The sequence below is a fragment of the Nymphalis io genome, chromosome 3 (genome assembly GCF_905147045.1).
Source record: "Nymphalis io chromosome 3, ilAglIoxx1.1, whole genome shotgun sequence".
In the NCBI taxonomy this organism is placed as follows: Eukaryota; Metazoa; Arthropoda; class Insecta; order Lepidoptera; family Nymphalidae; genus Nymphalis; species Nymphalis io.
Window position 1 is genome coordinate 7,726,720 of NC_065890.1, and position 26,783 is coordinate 7,753,502.

Consider the following 26,783-nt stretch of genomic DNA (forward strand, 5'->3'; position numbering starts at 1 on the left):
AAAAATATGTAATTCATAATGTAAGAGTATGTGCATGAGTACCGTTTAGTATAACAGAAATAGGAACCGGTGGACGACCTATTGTACTGCATCATGCTGAAACCTGTTTCTAGAAATGCGCTTTGACCACACCAAACGATATAACACTCTGCTCAATTTAGGAAACTCTTAAAACATAACAATCACAATTTGATATATTAATAAAAATAATTAAATAATAATTTGCTTTTATTATTAAATTATTTTTATTCAATATCTCAACTGTTGAATATATCAAGTACAGATTTGCAAAGTCTGATTGTCAAAAATGAGTTCTTTCTAATATGTTTATTGAATTGAAATTATTTTATATTTCATATTCATAAACGTAATAATCTTGTAATGTATGGAAAACACGCCATATGTTTTATCTCGCGCAGTTTGTTAATTGATCAAGGATATTAATATAATAACGGATAGCGTAAATAAACTATTTTCATTGTAAATATTGTTCTATTTAATCACTCATGCATATTTTAAATGCTTATAAAGCTATTAACATCGTTCGTTTTAAAATACCGGTGTATCATATCTACAGTGCACAGGAAACGTCGTCCAATGTTATGTGGGCAGTATTTCCTCACTGTTTTGGTCGATGGAGGTAGAGTGGGTGCAATAAGCGAGTTGTGACGCGGAGTTTTCGCAAGGCTTCGCGGCGCCCCACCTCGCAGCCAAGCTGCGTAGGCGCCTCGACTGTGTATTGTGGTAGTGTACGCAGTCAGTCATTCTTCGACATTGCGAGTCGTGACCACTTTGCGCGACGGTCCGAAACTAACGCACAAATAATGTGCATCTGATAGAATCGATCTGTGATATAGTGTTAAGTTACATGCAATAACTGAAAGTGAAAAGTTTTAAGCGACTGTGATCTCATGGATATCATAACGGCACTTAATATAAAGTGAGCATGTTTTCACGCTTTTGTTTTATAACATAAAAATCTTATGAATACCATCGTTATAATCTATTGACCATACGGTAGTGAAAGCGAAAAATTAAGAAAATATGAATTTACTTATCAATGTAAGAGTTCCGTGATCTGATACCAAACGCATTGTTTTGTTGTAGAGAAAGTTCCTTTCTACAATAACAAGCCTATTTTCATACATCTCTAATTAAATTCTATGCATACCTAAATGTTATTACCATCATGGTCAAAATTAATTTGTATCTTTATTGGAACCAGATTACTCTTCAACTAATAACTGGTTACATAAGAAAGACAACATTATAAAAATACCTATATAAAAATGGCATTTGCCTTATTAGGCTAAAAGTGTATCCACCAACGCAAATAGATGTACGTAATGTTTATACAGTGAGTCAGAGAAGTCTAAGGACTCAAGGACGGTGAGCTCAATATGTGGAAACAGTTATCACCTGAATTCAATGGGTACATTACAATAAATCACCCACGACACCTGCCATCTCTTTTATTAACTTAGAGTATTGTCCGCACGACATGAATGATTGTGATAATACAAGTACGCATGTTATTTATATGCAAATAACTTGTTTATGTGATTTACGTGAGGTAATCGATGCTAATAATATATTCATATATATATTTATAAATCATAGTGTTTATAGCATCAGCACAAGATATCACTAAGATAAAAATTTGGAAAAAAGTTAATAAAATATATCTGTATATATCACCGGTTTCACTCGCGGCTTCGCACGGGGGGTTTAGGTGTTAGATATAAAGCATTAGTCCATCCTTGAGGTTCAAGTTTGCTTCATACCAAATGCCATCAAAATCAAATCGGCTGAGAGATAGGCAGGTTACTTTCGCAATCATGATATTAGTATTGATACGCGTTTCATTTTGAATTTTTGTACATAATAGTACATATTTAGAATAATGTTTTTTTTATACGAATATCCAAGGGCTTTTCAATGTGACAATGTAAGGGTTTATGTAAAAAGCAGAATATCTACATATGATCATATATATTTCGGGCAGTAAATTAATTAGTCGGATTCTTCCTTTATATATTTTAGTTTTATATGTATGCTTATACATGAGTAAGCATACCTTTGTCCCATTGCTTTGTTCTATTGCTTTGGGCTAAGGCCTGCCCTCCTTAGTTGAGGAGGAGGTTTGGAGGTTATTCCACTACGCTACTCCGATGTGGGTTGGTGGAATACACATGTGGCAGAATTTCAGTGAAATTAGACATACAGGTTTCCTCACAATGTTTTTCGTCACCATCAAGTACGAGATGAATTATAAAAATAAATTAAGCACATGAAATTCAGTGCCCAGGTTTGAGCCCATCAATCATCGGTTAAGATTCACGCGTTCTAACTAATATGCCATCTCGGCTTTGTGATCGAAAACAGCTCTATATATTCAAATTAAAAAGTTACAATAGGATTTTAGGTGCAAAAAATAAATGTTTAACAAATTGATTTTAATATAGTAGACGAAAATACATTTCAATAAATTTTAATAATACCTACCTGTTATCCATTTGCTTATTAAGTTATTTATGTATTAACATACGTTTTATTAGATTACCTACTAAAACATATTTTTCTTGCAGTAAAATGAAGAATAATACAGCTCTATTTTCATTTTTAATGGTCCTTATAACATCGAGCACAGTTCAGTGGTAAGCTATTATTTTTTCAACCTATATTAAGTTATATCTTATTTACATATTAATTTATTAAATATAATATAACCCTAACGAGTTAAGTCAATGACATATAATAATTTTTAAAATAAAACACGTCATGTACAATATTTATTTTTATGAAAACGGTAAACAATATATTTATCATTTAATCTAAGCTTTTATAGTTTATATTAAATGATAAATTTATTTGTATAATCCACTAGTAGCCCACTTCTGGGCTAAGGCCTCTTCCTGGCTTGAATTGCAATAGAACTGCTTGATACGTTTAAGCTTATTACACCACGCTATTCCGAGGAGTTGTTGAACGCATATGTGACAGATCTTCATTACACACATAGGTTTCCTGACAATATTTTCCTTCACAGCCGAGCACATGAAAATTCAAAGATGCTTGCCCGGGTTTGAACCCACAATGTTCGGTTAATATTCACGTGTTCCACCACTGGACCATCTCGACTAAAAATAATTAATGAATTTAAATAACTAATAGAAAAATTATGTTGTTACATTATTTTTTAAAGAATTATGTAACAAGATTAGTAATAATAATAATTGGATCCATACAGTTTTCCATAAAGTTACAATGTAAAATGATCATCATGTCATTTTACTGTACACACACTTATAACAACTATACGCCTGTGCGACTTGAACCAGTTTTTACCAGCACTTGTAACCGTAATTATTGTTAGTACAAATTAATTAAAATAACATTTTTTTACTATAATTGATTATGGATAGAAAAATAATATTTTGAAATAAGTACAAAATTGCTATATTTTTTTTCCTATATAAATTATTTGTAATGTATTGATACAAAAAAAATTATGTAATCATTACTATAAAGAGAGTGAAATCTGACTTGAATAGAGATTTCTTAATATATTTAACATCTGTTACAATATACAACACACTTACTTAAAGCAGACATTGTGAAGGTTATTTATTACCTTTATAGAAGACATAAAACAACCAATTCATTTATACATTAAATACAATTCTAAATAAATGAACGAAGATGTCAACAGTTGGTTATTGGGACTTCTCAATTGTACAATAATTATAATGTTTTGTAAGATCAATCAATTTTCACATTTATTTTTATATTTTGTAATAATTTTGTAGCGTATCAGTATTAGGACCAAAAGCGCTGAGGCCGTTTGGAAATTATAAAGTCTCCATAGCCGGCGGTTCCCGTGCCCATAACCTATACGTGGCGGTAGAGGGCAAGCGAACTACTGGTGAGCAGTTCTCACAGGGAAGACTTGTACAGGTCCCACCAGCTGCCTCCAGGCTAATAGATCTGGAAGTAAGTCACTGAAAGTTCCAAAAAAAATATTGACACTTTCATAAATTAAAATATTTGGATTATTGAAGCTTGATACTTATCAACATGTTTTATTACTTAATGATAAATGACTCATTATTATGTGTAATGTTTTATGACACATAAAACATGTGATTCATGAACGATTATCGTTTTTTATTATATTATCAGCTATACTATGTTAAAAAATAAAATCTCGTTTCATTTTGCAGATAGGTGACCCAGGGCCTGGTAAGTATAGGTTGGTAGCTCGGTCTACCTCAGGCCCGCTTTTCGCGGCATCAGCTTCGCTAGTTTATCAACCGAGGAGTTTTTGTATTTTCATACAAACGGACAAACGAGTTTATCAACCTGGAGATACAATAAATCTCAGAGTTATTGCTTTGGACAAGTAAGTAAAGTAAACATTACAAAATAGAAAAATACAATTTTATTGTAACAATATAATCATTTTAAGTATGATCCGCATAATTATTTTAAAACGAAAAAATAGCATACAATTAGTGCACATAACATTAACACACAAACTAAACACTTTCGATTGTAACATCACAAAGAGCGATCCAAGTGTTCGCACGCTAAGATTACGTGTGATTACCGCGCGGTCGTCGACCCGTTGCGCAGATACCTGCTGTTGACGGTACACAAACCGTGAGCGTGTTGAACACGACAGTCGTCGTTATGCTATAGGGCCACTGTTCCGCTCCACTTGTGGTTCTTAAAGAACAGTTTATGAAACAAAATAATTCAATCTCAGAGATATCCAAGAAGTATATTTATTTAATCATTTCTTGGTAACTCTATGTTAAAAGTCAGTAAAACACTTGCCATGTTTGGTGGCATTGTTTCACCTTCATCCGAAAGCACTTTACTCAATTGATCTGAGAAATGTTTATTTACCACTATATCTACTAATAAGTACTGGCGTAATTTTCGGAGTATCATTAACTTATAAAATATAACTGGTTATATTAGGGAATCATTTACGTTGGATATATTCTGAAATAATCTTCGTTTTACAAGGTTTCTATGTTCTTTACACAGATACTTGTTACCATTATCGAGCACCGTGGACGTGAGCCTGTTAGACACGGGTGGGTCGCCAGTGCGTCAGTGGGCCGCTAAGCCTCTCGATCGAGGAATTTTCGCCGAAGAGTTGCTTCTGGCTGATGAACCAGCGCTAGGACAATGGACTATACAAGTATATACTTATATTTATATTTGTCGATCATTCATTCGCAGATATATTGTTATGTATTGTTAGATAAACTTTTTTTTAATTTCTATAACTTTATCCGTTTATCCGTTAATTTATTTAGCATACATTTATCATTTCAACAACATATTATTATTATAATTTACTTTATGAACTTAAAATTCTTTCAAACAAGTTTCCTTGTATGCGTATTGCATATCACATCTTACAATTTTAAGAAAAATACGGTATAATTTTTATACAAATGAGTTCCAACTAAAAACTGGTACGCCGGATATATAGCCTCAATCAACAAGATGACCTTTGCCGATAAAAACAAAATAAAATTAATTAGTATATAAAATACGCTTTTTAATGCTAAAGGTTGAGGTTCGCGGACAAAAGTACTCCAGGCAGATATTGGTGGCAGATTATGTGCTACCAAAATTTCATATGGATGTACAAATGCCGAAGGAAATGCTGTTCAGCGATGGCCGTTTCAACATAAACGTAACTGCCAAGTATGTATTTGTTTTAAATACGAGCTACTTATAAAACTTATGCTTAAATTAACCTTAAATATATAAGTCATACAACGTTTTTTAGAAAGAAAATAGTCTCCTTAGTGAAATAGTATCTTGAAACACTTGAATACTTAAGTTACTGGCTTATATTAAGTTACACAGTTACATAATGTATCAATAGTTATGTCCAATTTACTATATTTTAATATGTGATAGTTTTTTATAATAATATGCTTTAGTTTAAAATATTTTACAAAATATAACCCATAAAACGAAAAGGTTGAAAATTGGTAAGAAGAGACAAAATCAGTATTTGTCTCTTCTTACCAATTAAAATAATGTATGATTAATATTGCGAAATACAAAAATAACAACGGTAAAAAATAAATTTATTATTACATAATTCAATAACTTTCCAATCACAATAACAAAAATATATCAGAATATTTATCAATGCTTAAAGTTATTTTCAGTATTGTAATAGAAAATTATAATTCAATATACTTGTCGTAATAATTATAGACATCAAAGTACGAAACACAATAAGCTTGTAAGTTATTATTAGATATTGGAAACGCAATTTTCATTCAAAGGAGACGTAATCCCGTGCTTATTGCGAAAACAAGAATTCAATTCTATTATAATTCTACTCAACTCTAGAAAATGATAAAATTTGCGTATTGTATTCTTTAATTTCAATTCGAACTGGGGTAGTATGGACTCTTAGTCCTTAAAACCTAAAAAAAAAGTTAATTGCTGTCCGAATCCGACCACAAGAATCTATGTATGAATAAACTAGAATCATAGTGAATATATCATGTGTGCGCAAAAACAGGGCGTCTGGCTATTTGCTCAACCACATAATTCGATTGAAGGCAATCCGACACGAGTAGAGAGAGTACATGCGTTATAATACAGATATATATGTGCTCTTCGAGGAACACTGATACATTCACTTACTAAAATATATATTTTTTAAAACATACTATACGACTTTGTTCGCAGTCATTTCAATGGACTTCCAGTAAAAGGTGAACTGACAATATCCGCGTACGCCGTTTTCTTCTCTGGTCTATTACAACCAGTATTCTCGACACCAGCCCGAAAAGTCATCGACTTTAATGGCCAAGCAGACGTAGTGTACGATCTGAAAACTGACCTAGATCTTGCAGAAGATGCTGCAAGACCATTGGTCGTTGAAGCCGTTATAGAAGAGAAAGATACCTTGATACGCCAAAACATTACGACGAGGATTCTCCTACTTCGCACTCCGTACAGACTTAAAGTAACAGCTCCCGATCGATTTAAGCCTACTCTGCCATACACTGTTCAGGTACGCATAACTAATTAAGTAATCGAGCAAATATTGTGATCATTTTGTGTGTTTTTAATATTTAAAATGATTGTAGATCGAGTTAGTAAGCTCCTCTGGACAAACCATGAAAATATCTGGTGACGTAATTGTTGAGCGACTATGGGACGACGGAGCTCCCGTTAACAAAACTACTATAGCTCTCACTAAAGGCTTTGCAAAATACACTTTCACACCAGATTTGGCTCATGCAAACTCAACACTTAATTTAGTGGTAAGCTTAGAATATATTTTGAAATTTTTATTTTAAGATATATTCTGTATCATTGGTAATTTAAGAAATACTCTGGAATTAAGATTACATTAAGGTACACTACCAGAACTGTTTTTAATACATAGGTGTTAAAAAAACACTGTGTTCTGTGCTTTTGTATTGCTCTTCGCGATTTGATTGAATATATGTTGTAAATGTCATTTTTTTTTCAGATTAAGTACAAAGAAATATCGGAGCGGGTGGTAAACGTCCAGAAGAGTATGGAAACTGGTGGTCAATTCCTAGTGATGGAACTTCTAACTCATAACACTTCGGTGGGTGACGAGATGCGTGCTCGGATCACTGCCACTGAGCCGATGGATCTCGTCCACTATGTAATCATTGGTCGTGGCGACATCCTCGTCGCTAAGACATTAGAAGTAAGTTTTTTCTATGTACCTGGCCGCCAAAAAAATCGACCCACCCGTATTTTTTTACTTACAAATTTGTTATCTTAACTATGCGACGACCTAGGTGGATTGTTTTACTTATGGGACATACATTTAACATTTTATTACCCACTTGATATTGATTTGGAGGAGTTGTAAGTGTTATTGAGGATATTTGGAATATTTTTAAAGTATTGATAAGAAAACGTTACTTTGTGCACAAAGTGCATGGTTAGTTTATTTCCAGTTCTTAACGCGGAGTCATCTCGGTTCGATGTTTATTATTGATTAAGTGTATGAAACTTTGTTGAAACAATAATTTTAATAAGTTTAAACATAAAAAATGGATACTACTGAAGCAGAAGCTGCTCAAGTCGTAGCTCTTATTCATGAGGGGTTAAGTCAGCGAAATGTGGCTAGAACACTAAAATTAAGTCGTTCAGCGGTGCGAAGAGTATACAAACGCTACTTGGAGACTGAGGAGTATCGCCGGAGACCAGGATCTGGCAGGGGGCGTGTCACGAACTCGACCGATGACCGTTTTATTGGTTTGGCGTTTTTAAGAAACCGACATCTTTCGGCTGTTGACGTTCAAGGTAGACTCCGAGAAAGTCGTGGAGTGTCTGTGAGTGAAAATACTGTAAGAAGAAGACTTCGAGAGCAAAACTTAACCCCTCACAAGCCAGCAACAGGACCAAAACTCACAGCATCCCATCGACAAGCAAGACTACAATTTGCTAGGCAGCACGTCGATTGGACACTGGACCAATGGGAGACAGTATTGTTCAGTGATGAAAGCCGAATGTCTCTAGTAGGCTCTGATGGACGACGTAACGTCATGCGAAGGCCAGGAGAACGCTACTCTCAGTGTTGCATTCGAGAAACAGTCCGATTTGGTGTAGGCTCTACAATGTTTTGGGGAGGTATTTCTTTGACGGGACGCACAGAGCTGGTTTTTTTCCGTAATCGTGCTGTTAATGCTGAAACTTACATAACGGACATTCTGGAGCCTCATGTGATGCCTTACGCTGGATATATTGGGGATAATTTCCAACTTATGCACGACAACGCACGACCTCACGTCGCTAGAATTGTTAAAGACTATCTCAGGGAAGTCGAAATTCCAGTTATGCAGTGGCCAGCCAATAGTCCGGACTTAAACCCGATAGAGCACCTCTGGGACCAGCTAAAACGTACGGTTCGAGCACGAAATCTAATTCCAGAAACCCTGAATCAACTGGAAGCTGCCCTAACTGAAGAATGGCAACGGACCCCACAGGAAGACATTAAAAAGCTAATCAGGTCACTTAATAGGCGTATGCAGGCAGTGATTAGGTCAAGAGGAGGAAACACTCCCTATTAAAGTAAGATTTAGGCACCCAAATTTAAAAACAAACGGCATAATCGTTTTGTACACAAAAAAATAAAATTGCGTAAAATTTTGTGTGTTCGTGTTTTGTGTGGTAGTTTAAAACCATACGATAGCTTTTTTACAAAAAATGTAGGTGGGTCGATTTTTTTGGAGGCCAGATATTATATTAACATGATAATTAGAGAATACAAAATCATTTAAGTGTCAATTTACTCGGCATGTGTATAATAAGATCTGAAAATAAGATATTATGATGATCGATTCGATATATTGTTCGATCTCCTCCTCGTGGGACAGAAGATCACTTGCTAAGCGTTGTATGTACTATGTGCGCGTGTAGCTGAGTCCAGCGCGCCGCAGCGTGGACGTGTCGGAGCGCGTGTCGGCGGGCATGGCCCCGGGCTGCTCGCTGCTGGCGTGGTACCCGCGCCTCGCCGCCGACGCCGTGGTCGCCGCCGCTGTCTACGTGCCGCACGACCACCTGCTGCGGCACCAGGTACCACTGCCCTACTAGCGATAAAACATTCATATTCAAATCAAATCATAATAAAGCCTGCAGCTGATATAAGTGAATCTGGTTGTAAGAAAATATATTTATCATAATGCTCTAATCTTTATAATGAAACTTAAAAGAAAGGTAAAACACGAGTCATCTGTAATTGTTATTATACTATCACCAAATTCGGTTAATTGAAGTTTAAATTTTAACAAATAAGGCGAATATTCTATTTTTTTTCCCTTTCTTAATTCCTTTAATGATTTGATATAATTAGATTAATTAGAACATACATAAAATTACCTTAATTATTATATGTGTTTTATTAATTTTAGATAAAGCATAATGGTAAACCTTAAATATATTTAAAAAAACAGGTAACAGTGACGTCCGTAACATCAGGCTCCTTACTCCGACCCAACGGTTTGGTGGAGTTCCGTGTGACGGGCGAGCCCGGGGCGCAGGCCGCCCTCATCGGGGGCGACGAAAACTCCATCGCGACGGGACTAGCCGACGACAATGGCCTGGGCAGTGGTCTTGATATGCATACGGTAAAATATTTTAAGTAATACATCTAGCTACAGCTACGGCCAAAAAATGTTTACTGTTCTTTAGAATATTGTAATTTTACATTAACCGAACGAATACATATAATTGATTCAAGAAAATATGAATAAAATGGTACTGTAATTTAATTTTTAATATAAAAGCTTTGGAAAATCAGCGTAATATATAAAGCACTTTTAGAAGTTCATGTGTTTTCGAATTCCAAAATAACTTTTCTAGTTATTTATTAGCACTCGGATATGATTTTTAATTATTTTATATTAAATATAATATAATATAGTAGGAGCCCTTCAATGTCCGACCGATGGGCTAAAATCCAGTTAATCAGAATGTTTAAAGCTTATTCTATCACTGTTTCAATGCCGTTGTATTTCTAGACGATGTTTTCCTTATCACTGACGATACTAATTATAAAAGCAAATTACTCATATCATATTTGATGCAGCACCTCATCTAAAATTTTATATGGTAATTGGTTATTGTTTTAACAATTTAACTCTGTCAACAGATCGAACGTGAAGTAGAAAGCTTCAGTGGACTAAAACATTCGCTCTTCAAAAACGAAGATCATTTGCCTAGCTTGGGACTCGACTTAGGGGGGAAAAATACAACCGATGTCTTCAGTGTATGTATATATGTATCATCATTTGTCCTTAATTATTGTATACAAAACCTGTGGTTGCAAAACTAAGTGCTCACTGAAATAAAGTTTATTAAAACTAACTGTTAATTTCTGTATGTTTTGTTAATATTTCTAGAATGCCGGTGTAGTGTTTCTGACCGATGGTCTCATCATTAAAGGCGACGATAAAGGTAAGTTTATAGTAATGCTTTACGTATTTCATATATTTTTGGAGCCAAATCTAATGTTTCATACAATACACATCTTTATTTATATCAGATTCATATCATTTATATCAGAAATACTCATAGCAAACGTAACAACAATGCTGTGTTACACGTAATGACACAAGTCCCGCCTGCAGACGTGTCGGCTGCGGAGACGGGCACGCGCGCGCCGGCGGCCGGCCCGTACGCCTTCAGCCGCGTGCCGCCGCCGCCCGCGCCGCGACACTACGTCACGCGCGCCCTCTCGCCGCACGGCACGTGGATGTTCACCAACCTCACCATCGGGTAAGACGACGTCGGCTCGCAAACATTTGTATGGCTCGTATGAGTGTGATGTTTTCGCCAATAGATGTAACTCCCAAAAGATTCAATTGAAAAAAAACATATCGCGGATTATCATACCAGGATTTTATATAAATTTATGTATGTCCAGATTCCAGACTGTTGTTACTCAAGTATTGTATTGAGAAGTTTTTATTGTATTGTCATGCTTCATTATGATTCATATTTTGCGTAATACCCATGGATAAATTTCAAGGAACAAATTAAAAAACAAATTAAATATTGCGTAATCAAATATTTATTATCTTTGTATTTTACACCGTACAATGGATCCGGTAAATTATATAGATAAGTATTCGTAAAAGTTTTCACAATTAATTAGCAAAACTTTAAGATTCATTTGAAAAAAGTAATGGTTTTACAAGTAATTTAACTCGTAAGTTTTGTTTCAGTAATGATGGTATGGGCACAAGGGAGCGCTGGTCACCGATCACTCCTGGAGAATGGTCAGTCGGAGCATTTGCGATCCACCCCACTCTAGGACTAGGTCTTGCCGCGCCACGGAAATTGACTACCGCTCTACCACTCTCTATGACCGCCGAGCTCCCAGAAACTCTTCAAAAGGGAGAGACGATAGCGATTATAATAACGCTCAAGAGCTCCCTGACTGTAGATACCTCAGTTGAAGTCACTTTCCACAATTCCGATCAATATTTCGAGTTCGAGCCGTTAGAGAATAACGTCGATTCATCTAAAAGTAAGTTCTATTTGTAATCTAAACTTTTGTATACATATTCATAAACTTTCTTTATTTTTTCCCCTTAAGTAATCAAAGGATTAGGTTGTCATGATGAGATATTTTTGTTTAATGTATATACAATATAAATATGACCATATAACAAAGCCTATGTGAATCCGTCCTGAAGCTACATATAGCAAATTAAATTCCACATCAACCAAATTAGTGCATTCCAAAATAAATTTCCAATACCAGCACGCTATTAGAATGTTGACAGCAACCAATCTCGCACCACAAAAATTGCTTTCTGTTTTGCGCGTGATCGATACGACGGGAGAGAGTCCCGTCGTATCAGTACAAAATAGGCGCAATTGGAGAGTTTTTTTTAAAATATGCTAATATTTTTTATATATCGTATTATCCGCGGTGTCGTCAGAGATCGAGCTGTTCCGTCGCGTGCGCGTCACGGTGCCGGCGCGCTCGCTGGCCAGCACGGCCTTCCTCGTGTCGGCGTCGCGCGCGGGCGAGGCGCCCGTCATCGTGGAGGCCAACGGGAACGGGGTCTCCGCGTCGCTGTTTCGGACCATCGATGTTAAGGTGAGTCTACACGTTACATGATGCATCTTGCATCATCATACTTACCACATTATCTTTGCCTTTTAAATACTTTCTTGTACTAATTAGTTCGACTTTTGCTTCCAGCTTCGATTACATTACATTACATACATTTTTAATACTCGTGTTTTTATGAAATAGAAAAAAATGTATATTATAAATACCATGATATAATAAAAAAAACATAAAACATTATATAAAATAAATATATAACAGTACCATAAGTTCATTAATTATCTTCTTCGCATCTGTTAATCGTCTTATTTGTAAACAACGAAAGTATAGAAATATTAATAAGTATTTACTTGTTAATGCACAAGTTTGTCGTTTATTATTTGTTAATTAACATAATATGACACGTTACTTATTTTTACGTTAAAGACTGACATTTGTATAATAAATATTAAACACAATATAAACGGCCTTAGGAAAATAACAATATGGCAATACAGTTATAAATTGCAGTCACGTCTCATTAGGAACGCATACTAACGAGGTATTTAAATACAAGGCGAATGAATACTGATAGTTTTTCCTCAATTTTATGATTGAGTCATGTACTTCAGTAAACACAGTTGTTGAGACAACACAAGTTTTCTCTCCATTGTTAGCTCGGAATTTAACATCGGCTTCTCAAGCTCATACTCATTATACTCGTACTTAAATCGTTATAGCTATAAGAAGTTTTAGAAAGATATATTTACGTAATAAATGTTTTTACTATATCAAACCGGATCAGTTTTTTCAACGTTATATTTAACAGTTGATAAAACTTTCACTTAATTATTCATTTTTATATAAATATAGATAATACATCAACGTTTTCTATTTCGTTTTTTAAGTTTTGTTTTTTACGAAAGTATTTATACGACAAAAGAGAATTTATAGTGACGATATGTTAACTTACCTATATATAAGATGATACCTATTTTCTTTTTAAGCTGAGTTCTTCGGTCCTTGCCTGTAACGAGCTTTACTGTAATCTTATAAGAAACACAACATTAGTACGAAGATTGTGAAGGGATACAGTGTTGTTGTTGTGTGGTTAAAATAAAAATTAACCTATTTTAAAAATTAAACCATAAAAAAGCTATGACTCTTGATATATTTTGGTCAGTCATCATTTAAAACTACTAGAAAACACTAAATTCAAGCTCATTTCAGGATGGATACGTTGAAGATATTTGGTCATGGGCACTGCTTGATGGTCGGCGTGGAGTGGCTCGAGTGAACGTCTCGTTATCACCAGCAGCTGGCACCAAACTAGGCGCTGTGTCCTTAGAGGCCACTGGCGACCTGCTAGCTTATGCCCTGAGAGCGATGAAGGCGCCTCCAGTAGTCGCAGCAGACGCTAATTATGCGCTCCGACCGATGGCTCGAGCATGCATTTTACTGGATTATCTTCAGGTTTAATGATTTTAAACTTTCTACAAATAACATTTTTTTAACTATATATGTATATAAATTTGATCGATCACGTATAATATTTTTTTCTTATATTCCCTTAGCAATTAATATCAAAGTAATCATTAGCGTAGTTATGGCCAAACTGAGGGAGCAATCACAAGCTGAACCTCAATAATGTGTTTTTTATAGGCAACAGAACAAGATGACGAGACAACAATGGTCAAGGAAGCTCGTGTACAAGCAGCTACTGGCTACCAGCGTCTTATGGCTTTCCGGCGAGCAGACGGTTCCTTCTCACAAGAAATTGGCGACGAAGCTAAATCTGATGTCTGGTTAGTCTATAGCAGTAAATAAAGTACTTGCTTTTTGCTTTGCAAAAACTCTTCAGTCCTTTACTGAATTCAATTTATCGAATAGATTAATTCATGAATTGTATAAACTAAACCTGCGGTTCCATTAAGTGTATCGTCTCTTAACTTATCATTGATCTCATCGATCTTGCTTTAGATTACATCTAGTAAATTACATTATAACACAGGATGACATCGGTGGCAGCGCGCTGGCTGTCGCGCTCATCTCGTTATGTGGAGGTGACCCCCGAGGCGGCAACGGCAGCGGCGCGCTGGCTGGTGAGCGCGCAGGAAGCGGACGGCAGCTGGCAGCCGCCACGCGAGAAGAACGATCCGCACGCACAGGGAACAGTACCGCTCACTGCACGCGCGCTGGTCGCCTTGCTGGAAACCAAGGTACTGGTCCGATGCAACCTTATATTGCAAGTAGCTTAATGCGTTGCAGTTTAATCATGAATTTAATATTCGTCCCAGGCCAACGATGTGCTGTACAAGAACTCGATCAACAAGGCGACGGACTACCTGGCGCGCGCGCTGTCGGCCGAGCTGGACGCGTACGCGCTAGCGGCGCTGGGCGGCGCGCTGGCGGCCGCGCGCCACCCGCAGGCCGCGCTCGCGCTGCAGCTCCTCGACCAGTACGCCAACACCACGGGCGAGTCGCACATTCGTACTACTCCTAGCATGTTTTGTTTAGATATACATACCTCAGAGATACCTCAGACTTAATCAGACACAAGTGGAATGATTTTTGTAATTTTGCCATAAGTAAGACACTCATGATTATTGTGTGTTACAGGATCTGCTTTATATTGGACACGAAAGATACCAGCTTCGGAGTGGAGGAATCCGTGGCTAAAGGGAAATAGTCTAGAAGCTTCGACGGCGGCGTGGGGACTACGTGCCATGTTGTCTTCCAACCTTATAGAAGAATCTGTTCCCGTTGCTCGCTATCTATTACAAGCACTCGGACCGAAAGACCAAGATCCTGATGTGGTATAGTATTTCATACGAAACTTTTACAAACTATAAAAAAAATACAATTTGTTTAAATAAAATAACTCTTCAAGCTAACACTAAAGACCCCCTGCCATTAGCAAAGCTAGTTCAGTAGTAGCTAGTGACCCAAGAGTCATTATTAAAATGTTCCCTTAATAACAAGATTAAAATACATAAATGTTGTCCCAATTGTTCCCAATAAGTATCACCAACTTCATCATTACTGCTTTGTTCCAGTTGGACGCGTTGTCGCAGTTCGCTCAAACAATAAAAACAACGACTAAGCTGAGGGTGTCAGTCGTAGTCTCCGGATCTGAAGAGCCGCGGCAGTTCAACATAGACAACGACAATGCTCTCATAATACAAACGCAATTGGTAATAATTATTTCCGAATAAAATTTCAAAGCGTACAATGCCAATTATAGTGTACACTTAAATAACTGCTTCTGGTAGGAAGAAGATGCCAATAGCGGATATATTGCTATTAAATATTTGGCTCCCGATCATTATTTCTGACCTTCAATTCCTTTGTGTTGTTTTTCAGATTCATCAAAGAAGTGTTATTATATGTTCTTTTAAATTATTTAATTATTTATTTCAAACTATTATCGTTCTCGCTGTGTCCAATAATCCATGGCATACCGAACACACCGAATCAACGTCGTATTAGCGTTGCGTCATATGTTCGCACTATGTCGCAGGTGCGTGAAGTGCGCAATGCGAGCGCGTCGACGGAGGGTCGCGGCGTGTGCGCGGTTGGTCTGACTGCGCGCGGACGCACGAACGTGACGGGTGCGTGGCCGCGATACACGCTCGACCCGCGCGTCGACCAGGTCTCCACCCGACACCGCCTGCAGCTCTCCGTTTGCGTCGGGTAAGTGATCGCTCTTTACTAGCGGAATGTTACCGTGTCAAAAAAACTAAGAATACGAACTTATACCTAAAGTGCAAGAGAACAACATAGTGCCTGTATTAGAACTGTTTCTCAATTTGACACGATAGATAAAAAATATAAGTTACAATACAGTTTTCGCATTTTGTATAGTCAATTTGTTCTTTTTTAAAGAAATATTAAGAACCTTGAAATATTTATTTTTTTTCAGATTTGTTCCAATAGCAAATGAAACGGAAAGTGGATTAGCGCTTCTTACTGTGCAGCTACCTTCAGGATATTTAGCTGATATAAACACAATAACGGAATTAACGGTGAATGACTTTTTATTTTTATTTTAATAACGAAAACTTAATTATATCGTTAAACTTAACCGGTCTTAGAAAATGCTTTAACGGGTTTCACACTCCTTGAGCTTAGTTTATTTATTGTCGTCTATTTTATACTTCTTGTTCCTATCATAATGCGTGCAACCCGCACTAACGACGTGTGGTCGCAGGCGGCGAGGCACGTAGTCGGCGCACGCCTGTATGCGGGCGGGGCGCGAGTATCGGCGTGGCTGCGCGCGGGCGTGTCGGAGCGCTGCGCCACACTGGCTGCACCACGAGCGCTGCCCATCGCGCGACAGCGTCCAGCCTGGGTCACACTCGTCGACCTCTATGACTCCAGTGAGTTACCAAAATACTGTATAAAAATTCATAGTGTGTAATTATACTACTATTAGTTTTCATACTTTTAGTAAAGATAACTACTACTACGTTGTTAAAGAACATGACAATTGTAATTCGCATACAGTAATATTATTTGACACCTGGAGCTAAGTAGCACAAGGTAAACAATCGCGTCCGCGCCCTTAGGCCACCGCGCACGCGTGTTCTACCAGGCCGCGTCGAGCTCGGCGTGCGACGTGTGCCGCGCGTGGCCGTCGTGCGAGCGCGCGTGCGGCGCGGCGGCCGGGCAGCGCGCGCCCCCGCCGCCCGCGCCCTCCCCCGCCGCGCGCGCCTCGCTCGCCGCGCTGCCGCTGCTGCTGCTGCTGCCCCTCCTGCGATAGACGGACGTCACACCAGAAACGGATGCACTCAATCCGCCGCAGGAGTAAAGAAATCGCTTATTAAATACGAGAGTCATCCTCAATAATCTACATCCGTAGCGTAAATACATAACAAATTATAATTTAATTATAATTGTCACTTTTCTATTGTGACGATTAAGGCTGTATGAATGTACTAAACGAAGTATTTCTGTGATCCTACATTTTGTATCAGCTCCAATACGGAAGATATACGTAAGAAAAGATGAATCAATGATCACTCGATGCGGGGGGAGATCACTCCAGACCTCAGGTAATAATAACTAAGAAGAGCTACCTCAAAGGCTTATCAGAAAAAATAAGGATTAATATCTTATTTTCATTAATTATTAAATAAACCGATTTCGTAAAGACCCGGTTGGATTGATGTAAAGGCAATGTAGACTATGGGCCCCGCCCCATGTCACTTTACGGGCTTCTAGGCCAAAATAAAACCCAATGCTTGATCTGCTCCAAACAACAATATTAATACATTAATGTACTAACCAAGTTTTATGTTGAAGTAAAATTTTACAAAATTGTAATCCTGGGTTACAAGTCACTTACAAGACGTGGGAATATGGAATGGTTTCTACTCTAAAATTTAAATAACAAATCACACACCCAGTAAAATTATTTTTCTATAAATATAATTTGTTATATGAAGGACATTCTAAGAACATTTTGTTGTCATTTGCCTAGAGAATCACTTTGTCACAAGACTAACATCGAGGTTAAATACTTATTTTATTATTTTAAACCATCCCATATTAATTAGCGTCATTCTGAAGTAGTTGTTTTCATTCACATTTAAGCTTTAATATAATGGTAAAATAACTGTGGTATATAATTAAAATATTCTTTAAATAAAGTATTATATTTTTTTTAAATAATAGAAAATTATAGTTTATTATACAAATATAAATTGCCTCCCATTATTTATTATTGTTTTAATATTATATTTATTATTTATTTAGGTATCTTCTTAACTTTTTTAACACCTAGTGTAACAGATAAAATATAACACACAAACTAACCTATTATTATTTTTCTTTTAATAAATTATAAAAATTTCATATAAAATTATATTTAATTTTCTTAAATTCTTTTTTTTATATAGTAATAAAGTACTAAAAAAATACATCCTACATAAGTTTTTATTTCATCATGACTGTTTCTTTCTTGGTAAAATTATTCTGAACTTGTTTTATTTTCTTATGGTTGTGAAGTCGTTTATTTTAATTTTTATTGCAAGTGTTTAAATAGGCATTATTTATACATTACTTAAATTATAATTCTTCAAAGAAATAAATAAACTTACGAGACTAATATGCATTTTTTTTTTAAACTTGCACCATAATTAAAATATTATTACTAAAATGCTTGTACAAAAAAAAGAAAAACTTCAAAGATCGTTTAATAATACGTATATTAATTATTTTTATCTTCCATTGTTTTTTTTTTAACTTTGTACTTTTTTTACTAGTTACTCTGTTATATAAGTAAGGTAAAAAGCTAAGGTTGGTAAATAAACATAAAGTAAAATATCTTTTTTTTTAAATATAATAATATAATTAAAAATATATGTTTAACAGATGTTATTTATATTTAACATGTAAACCGTAACTACTAATTATGCACAAACAAAGTCGTGAACAAAAGTTGAACACGTCGTGTATTAATATACCACAATTGACTAAATAATAAACGAGTTTATCTTGTACTAAATATCTATTTTCCTGATCATATAATGGAAAAATCCCAAAACGGAGAAAGACATCGTTAATGGAACTGCAGATGCTTTGATCCAACTCCAGAGACTGCAAAAGAATTGCATATTACAATATTGAACAAATGAAAAATATATTAATTACTAGGTTTGCCTCAGTTTCAACCCGCGTATAACTTAGAAGAAATCACTAAGATCAGACTTATAATATTTCAGTATATACAACATTATTAGTTTTATTTTTGTGGGATATTCGTATTTATTGCTTTTCGCTGCACCCGGTTCTAGATAGGGCAACATACCATCGGCCATGAGAACAACAAATCAATCAATCAATCAACAGCCAATCGTTGTCCACTGCTGAACATAGGCCTCTCCCAAGGTGCGCCAAAGCTCCCTGTCCTCCGCCTTCCGCATCCAGTTGGTGCCCGCCACCTTCTTAAGGTCGTCGGTCCACCTGGCTGGAGGGCGCCCTACGCTGCGCTTGCCGATTCGCGGTCTCCACTCTAGGACTCGTCTGCTCCAACGGCCATCGGTCCTACGACATACGTGACCAGCCCACTGCCACTTCAGCCTGCTAATTTTGCAACCTATGTCGGTGACTCCGGTTCTTTTCCGGATAATCTCATTTCTGATCTTATCCTTCAAAGATACTCCGAGCATAGCTCGCTCCATAGCACGCTGAGCGACTTTGAATTTGTGGACTAGTCCCGCAGTTAGTGTCCACGTTTCGGCACCGTATGTCATGGCAGGTAAGACGCATTGGTTGAAGACTTTCGTCTTCAAACATTGCGGTATAGACGACTTGAGGACTTGACGAAGGTTGCCAAATGCTGCCCATCCCAAGCGAATTCTTCGATCGGCTTCCTTCTCGAAGTTGTTCCTACCGACTTGTATTATCTGTCCTAGGTAGGTATATTCACTAACAACTTCGAGAGGTTTCCCCTCGACGTATATCGGTCCCGGCACGACATGCCTATTGAACATGACCTTGGTCTTTTCCAAGTTCATACCGAGACCGACACACCGGGAAGACTCGCCTAGGCTACGCAGCATTCCGGTGAGTTGTTCCAGCGACTCTGCTATGATGACGATATCGTCGGCAAATCGAAGGTGTGAGATGTACTCGCCGTTTACATTGACTCCATACCTAGTCCAATCCAGCGTTTTGAAAACGTCTTCCAACGCGTTGGTGAACAGTTTCGGGGATATTACATCCCCCTGTCTCACCCCTCTGCGCAGTTGGATCGCCTTCGTCTTACAGTCCTGGATGTGGACAGTCATTGTAGCGGCGTTGTACAGACATCTCAGTACCTCGATATATCTCCAATCGATATGACATCTCTGCAATGAGTCGAGCACTGCCCAGGTTTCGATGGAGTCGAAGGCTTTCTCGTAGTCCACAAATGCCATACACAGCGGCTGATTGTACTCTTCGGTCTTCTGCACAATCTGCCGAACAGTATGGATGTGGTCCACGGTGCTGTAGCCTGATCGAAAGCCGGCTTGCTCTGGGGGCTGGAACTCGTCAAGTCGTCTGGCGAGACGGTTCGTGACGACTCTTGAGAACAGCTTATACACGTGACTCAGGAGGGAGATTGGTCTGTAGTTTTTCAAGAGGGTTTTATCACCTTTCTTGAAAAACAGTACCACCTCACTCCCGCTCCACGTTTCCGGGGTCTTGCCATGTTGGATGACGGAATTAAAGAGGCTTGCTAGCTCTTTCAGGACCGGAGTCCCGCCTGCCTTAAGCAACTCTGTTGTGATTCCGTCATCTCCCGGAGCTTTGTTGTTTTTAAGCTGTTCTAGAGCCGCCCTAATCTCTCCTTGGTCAACGACCGGGAGCTCCTCGGAGTAATGGCGCATAAGAGGGGCGCGCTGGTCATCAATACTGATTCCCACGGGTTTATCCGATCTTGAAGAGAACAACTGCCCATAAAACCTCTCTACTTCTCCGATAATCTCAGGCCTAGAGGTAACGACCCCACCATTTTCAGTTTTAAGTTTTGTCAGACGCGGCCTCCCAAACTTGCGAGCGAACACTTTCGATCCCCGATTTTGCTCAATCGCAGCCTTGATGGCACGGGTATTGGAGCGTCGGAGATCGCGTCGCGTCAGCGTTTTTATTGTTCGGTTTAAGGCCTTATCTGACAAAAACGATGGTAGTTCTCGTCGTTTTCTCATGAGCTCGAGTGTCTCAGCAGAGAGTTTTGGTGCGTTGTCTCTTCTCTGTGGCGGAAAACACTTGCGGGATGTGTTTTGCAGTATTTTGACCAGCGTGTCGGTTCTCTCATCAATGCTGCTTATGGTTTCCAACGCGGTGAATTGATTTTGAAGTTCCATTTGGAACTTTTCGGAGCCTTGAGCAGCTTGGAGCATGGTAGGTCGGAGAGTAGACCTCATCATTCTCGATCTTTCGGCTTTTAAGTTGATATTTAGAGTGCCTCGAACCAAGCGGTGATCACTTCCGGTATTAAACCTGTTGATCACTGAAACATCTCTAAATATGTGCCTTTTATTCGAAATGATAAAGTCTATCTCGTTCCTTGTCACGTTATCGGGGCTTCGCCAGGTCCACCTCCTCTGAGGCTTCTTTTGAAAGAAAGAATTCATCAAAAAAAGCCCCTGCGCTTCGAGAAAGTTTACCAGCATTTGCCCCCTGTGATTTCTGCTGCCCAAGCCGTAAGGTCCGACTTTCGATTCACCGCTATCTTGTACTCCCACTTTAGCATTAAAGTCTCCCATAACAACATTGTAGTGGGCCCTCGAGGTGTCGTTGAGGGCCTTTGCGATGTCCTCGTACATCGCTTCGACCACATCATCAGAGTATGTCGAAGTTGGCGCATATACCTGTACAACCTTCAGGGAGTACCTGTCGGAAAGTTTTAGGACAAGGTACGCTACCCGATTCGACACACTACTGATTTCCACAATGCTGCTAATGAGATCCTTTTTGACAAGAAAACCGACACCACCCTGGGAGAGGTTATCACCTTCGCGGAAGTAGAGTAAGTTACCGGACTCTAGAGTTATCGTGTCCTCCCCCTGTCTTCGGACTTCAGATAACCCCAGTATATGCCAGTTTATATGACTTAACTCTACTTCTAATTCGGCGAGGTGATGGTCCAGCCTCATCGAGCGTCCATTATACGTTGCCATTTTCAGTCGTTTTATACGGTAGCCTGCCGTGAACCGGTGATTCTTAGCACCCCCTGCCCTGCCGATACCGCGACCGCTACCTTGGTCGGGCCTAGCGGGCTTGCCGGTAACTGGGGGCCTTTTTTTGGGCGCATCTGCCATTAAGGGAGGGGTTTGCCCATACTCGCCGCGCTGGGCAGGCGTGTTGGCGAGCGCAGTAGGGGGTAAGATGTTTATGGGAGGGGGGACGCTGCTGCCCATCCCCCCTTTTCCCCGTCCCTCAGTCGCCTCTTACGACACCCACGGGATGAGATTGGGGGAGTACTATTCTAAGCCGGTACTCCACCTTCTCACTGTTTATGATAACCTGGTACATGGGACACTCGCTCGCTATTTCAGTATATACAACATTATTAGTTTTATTTTTATGGGATATTCGTATTTATTGCTTTTCGCTGCACCCGGTTCTAGATAGGGCAACATACCATCGGCCATGAGAACAACAGCATTCAATTAAATCTTTAATGTCATTCTCTAAGATTGTAGTTATCCGCGTTCGGTGAGACCAACTCACTGTATATGATCTCCCGGTACGTGAAACACTCACTCCAAACCAAGACTGTAGACATTCGCGTTCGGTGAGACCTTCTCACTGTTTATGATAACCTGGTACATGGGACACTCGCTCGCTATTTCAGTATATACAACATTATTAGTTTTATTTTTATGGGATATTCGTATTTATTGCTTTTCGCTGCACCCGGTTCTAGATAGGGCAACATACCATCGGCCATGAGAACAACAGCATTCAATTAAATCTTTAATGTCATTCTCTAAGATTGTAGTTATCCGCGTTCGGTGAGACCAACTCACTGTATATGATCTCCCGGTACGTGAAACACTCACTCCAAACCAAGACTGTAGACATTCGCGTTCGGTGAGACCTTCTCACTGTTTATGATAACCTGGTACATGGGACACTCGCTCGCTATTTCAGTATATACAACATTATTAGTTTTATTTTTATGGGATATTCGTATTTATTGCTTTTCGCTGCACCCGGTTCTAGATAGGGCAACATACCATCGGCCATGAGAACAACAGCATTCAATTAAATCTTTAATGTCATTCTCTAAGATTGTAGTTATCCGCGTTCGGTGAGACCAACTCACTGTATATGATCTCCCGGTACGTGAAACACTCACTCCAAACCAAGACTGTAGACATTCGCGTTCGGTGAGACCTTCTCACTGTTTATGATAACCTGGTACATGGGACACTCGCTCGCTATTTCAGTATATACAACATTATTAGTTTTATTTTTATGGGATATTCGTATTTATTGCTTTTCGCTGCACCCGGTTCTAGATAGGGCAACATACCATCGGCCATGAGAACAACAGCATTCAATTAAATCTTTAATGTCATTCTCTAAGATTGTAGTTATCCGCGTTCGGTGAGACCAACTCACTGTATATGATCTCCCGGTACGTGAAACACTCACTCCAAACCAAGACTGTAGACATTCGCGTTCGGTGAGACCTTCTCACTGTTTATGATAACCTGGTACATGGGACACTCGCTCGCTATTTCAGTATATACAACATTATTAGTTTTATTTTTATGGGATATTCGTATTTATTGCTTTTCGCTGCACCCGGTTCTAGATAGGGCAACATACCATCGGCCATGAGAACAACAGCATTCAATTAAATCTTTAATGTCATTCTCTAAGATTGTAGTTATCCGCGTTCGGTGAGACCAACTCACTGTATATGATCTCCCGGTACGTGAAACACTCACTCCAAACCAAGACTGTAGACATTCGCGTTCGGTGAGACCTTCTCACTGTTTATGATATCCTGGTACATGGGACACTCACTACTCAACCTAGATTAGTCACCCGGTTCGGTGAGACCTTCTCACTATTTACATTGTGTTGTGTTGCACATTACCTTAATAAAGACCCCCGATAATAGTTTTACTCATATATCTTCCATGTACAGACAGCAATCAGTTTTATTATCTGTATAAACTATTATATTAAACCATACCTGGCGGCTTAAACCTAGAGCTATTTATATATATTAGCTGTGTAAAGAATATTAATAGTTACAATCTAATAGATTTCATTTATCGTTAATACTATTTATTTAAGTTATTTATATATTAGCATTAGATAATAAAAACTTTAAAAGAACACTCACTCATATGGATCGTCGGAAACATAAAACGGTTGCGTGGGTAGCAGGCCGCAATCAGCTACGTATACGCGCATCTCAGGACGATCTTCGATATCAGTTGGAGTCTGTTCCACTATATGCACGACTTTTTGACCTTCCACTACCTTTTTGATTCAAAATCAATCAAAAATTGAACTAAATGTAATGTAAGAACTTTAAAATACGGCTTTTGTTTATATAAGAACGAAATCGCTACTTATAACCTAAAGGCTTGACTAAAAAGTACGCCTTTTTACTCTCTAAATGTCCCTGAGCGCTTTATCATCAAGACAGAAAGAATTTCTACCAAGTTTGATTTTTTTACACATTTTTAATTATAAAATGATAGTTATGGATATTGGCGGTCGCACGGCACAGTAAATTTCATCATTCAATTACAAATCAATTACATTATATCACCTTTCCTATAACTGTATGTAAGCCGTCCAACCACGGAGTTCCTTTTGTTGTTATTATAAATTGACAACCATTTGTGTTCTTTCCTGAAATCAAGTGTAGGTTTATTATAATACAATAGATATACAATACAAAGCGAAACGTTGCATACAGTTTCCATTTTACATTGGAACACTTGAGTTTCAAAAGTTAAGAATAATTTAGCGTGAAAAATAAAATCAGTTAATAATCATATTAATATTGTGTAAGTCATAATTTAAAGCACATAGCACATCTTTATATATTATATATTATTTTACATTTTAGAAATGCCCCAATTCTTAACGATTCATCATTTTCAAAAATCAAAATGTATAGGTCAAATTAAGTATGTACTTTTGTATGAGTATTTTACTTTCTTATTTTATCAGCAGCTACTAAATCGATAATTTTAGCCTTACCTAGCATATTAATCGAATTGGTTATGGTGCTCATTTAATATTAATAATTTAGTTGAAATATATAATTAAAATTCTTATTTATTTGCAATCTTGTATGCAGTAACATAATTGGTGTGCAAAAATACGTTTGCGTAGTATTAGCTATTTATACTTAAAAATATTATATGAAAATCCAAACAATTAATGGAACTTACCTTTATTTGCCATAGAAACAAAACCTGCTACGGTATGTTCCGTCTCTAAGTTTTCGTCTTCAAAAGTTTCACCATAAATACTAATAGAGCCTTTGCCATCATCAGACACAATATCACCTCCTGAGATTAGTGTAGTATTTTTCAAATAAAAATGTTAAGTAAGTTTCTTTATCATAAAACAAAGATATAAAAAATATTTATAATAAACTTACCTTGTAACATAAATCTTTTAATTATACGATTGAAACTGGTGTTCTTATATGATTTTCCTTTTATACCTTTTGTCGCAAGGACCTTAAAATTTTTCACTGCTTTCGGCGCTAAATCTCCAAAAAGTCCTATTACAATGCGACCTATATGCTCATTCTCTCTATGAACATCTAAATAAACTTGATCGGTTACTCGAAAATGACGCGCCTGTGAGCAAATAAAAGTAATATATTTCATTAATAGTTTTGAAATAAATAGGCTTGTTTAAAAATAATAAACGTATGCTCTTACACTGATTGCACTTAATAATTGTAGAACGATCGTTATTAATAAATGTAACTTCATATTGGAATAACACCTGTATCTATCTACATTCAGATATTGAATAAAAGCAAAGTTTATAAGAGTTGACGATAATTGGATATAAGATTACGGTTCGGAAGTCTTATAAATGCATCGCACCATCATAAATATATGTAGGTATGTATTAAGCATTTAATATGGTTTGGGATATACGTGACCATCATCGCAACTTTTTAGTGTTTCAAATATTTATACAAATATTGTAAGAATTTGCATCGTTTAAGTCTTGAGTGCATTGCAAATCACTATAATTCTGTTACTCAAAAGTTCTGAAACTTTTATACCATTGTAGGTATTTGCCACCAGGTTATTGGACATGATATATTTACATTCAAAATACTTTAATGTGATTTGGTAATTTTTCTATATAATATGGATAACGATTAAATATCATAAGACCTTTGTACGTCACTGTTTTACTGGTGTATTGTATTTTTGTGCAAGCTAGTCTGGGTAGGTATCACCCACTCATCAGATATTCTACTGCAAAAAAGCAATACTTGGTATTATTGTGTTCCGGTTTGAAAATAGAGAGAGCCGGAGTAATTATAGGCACAAGGAACATAACCTCTTAGTTCCCAAGGTTGGTTGGCATTGGCGATGTAAGCAATGGTTATAACACCATACACTTCTTACAATGCCTGGCCCATTTGCTCGTCCACCAACCTATTATATATAAAAAAACCACTTTA

At 37.5% G+C, this 26,783-nt stretch overlaps 3 protein-coding genes across 3 annotated transcripts in view; 2 read left to right on the forward strand and 1 right to left on the reverse strand.

Moving 5' to 3' along the window:
• Window positions 1–26,783, forward strand: part of LOC126781458 (enhancer of yellow 2 transcription factor-like) — a 67,208-nt gene that overhangs the window by 38,628 nt on the left and 1,797 nt on the right. The window lies entirely within an intron of this gene.
• LOC126781427 (thioester-containing protein 1 allele S3-like) lies at window positions 467–18,428 on the forward strand. Its single transcript, XM_050506398.1, has 26 exons — window positions 467–940; window positions 2,589–2,657; window positions 3,810–3,993; window positions 4,224–4,402; window positions 5,056–5,212; window positions 5,591–5,727; window positions 6,736–7,063; window positions 7,140–7,316; window positions 7,529–7,735; window positions 9,457–9,612; window positions 9,990–10,163; window positions 10,688–10,804; window positions 10,938–10,992; window positions 11,166–11,313; window positions 11,763–12,067; window positions 12,486–12,646; window positions 13,829–14,071; window positions 14,261–14,403; window positions 14,610–14,817; window positions 14,896–15,073; window positions 15,218–15,414; window positions 15,655–15,792; window positions 16,119–16,291; window positions 16,521–16,623; window positions 16,809–16,977; window positions 17,167–18,428. The coding sequence occupies exons 1-26, from the start codon at window positions 912–914 to the stop codon at window positions 17,358–17,360; spliced, it is 4,329 nt and encodes a 1,442-aa protein (XP_050362355.1). The 5' UTR covers window positions 467–911; the 3' UTR covers window positions 17,361–18,428.
• Window positions 18,990–26,124, reverse strand: LOC126781452 (peptidyl-prolyl cis-trans isomerase, rhodopsin-specific isozyme-like). The gene is made up of 6 exons (XM_050506441.1): window positions 26,020–26,124; window positions 25,731–25,935; window positions 25,519–25,638; window positions 24,888–24,970; window positions 24,453–24,592; window positions 18,990–19,198 (listed from the first exon to the last, which is right to left on the reverse strand). The coding sequence occupies exons 1-6, from the start codon at window positions 26,071–26,073 to the stop codon at window positions 19,102–19,104; spliced, it is 699 nt and encodes a 232-aa protein (XP_050362398.1). The 5' UTR covers window positions 26,074–26,124; the 3' UTR covers window positions 18,990–19,101.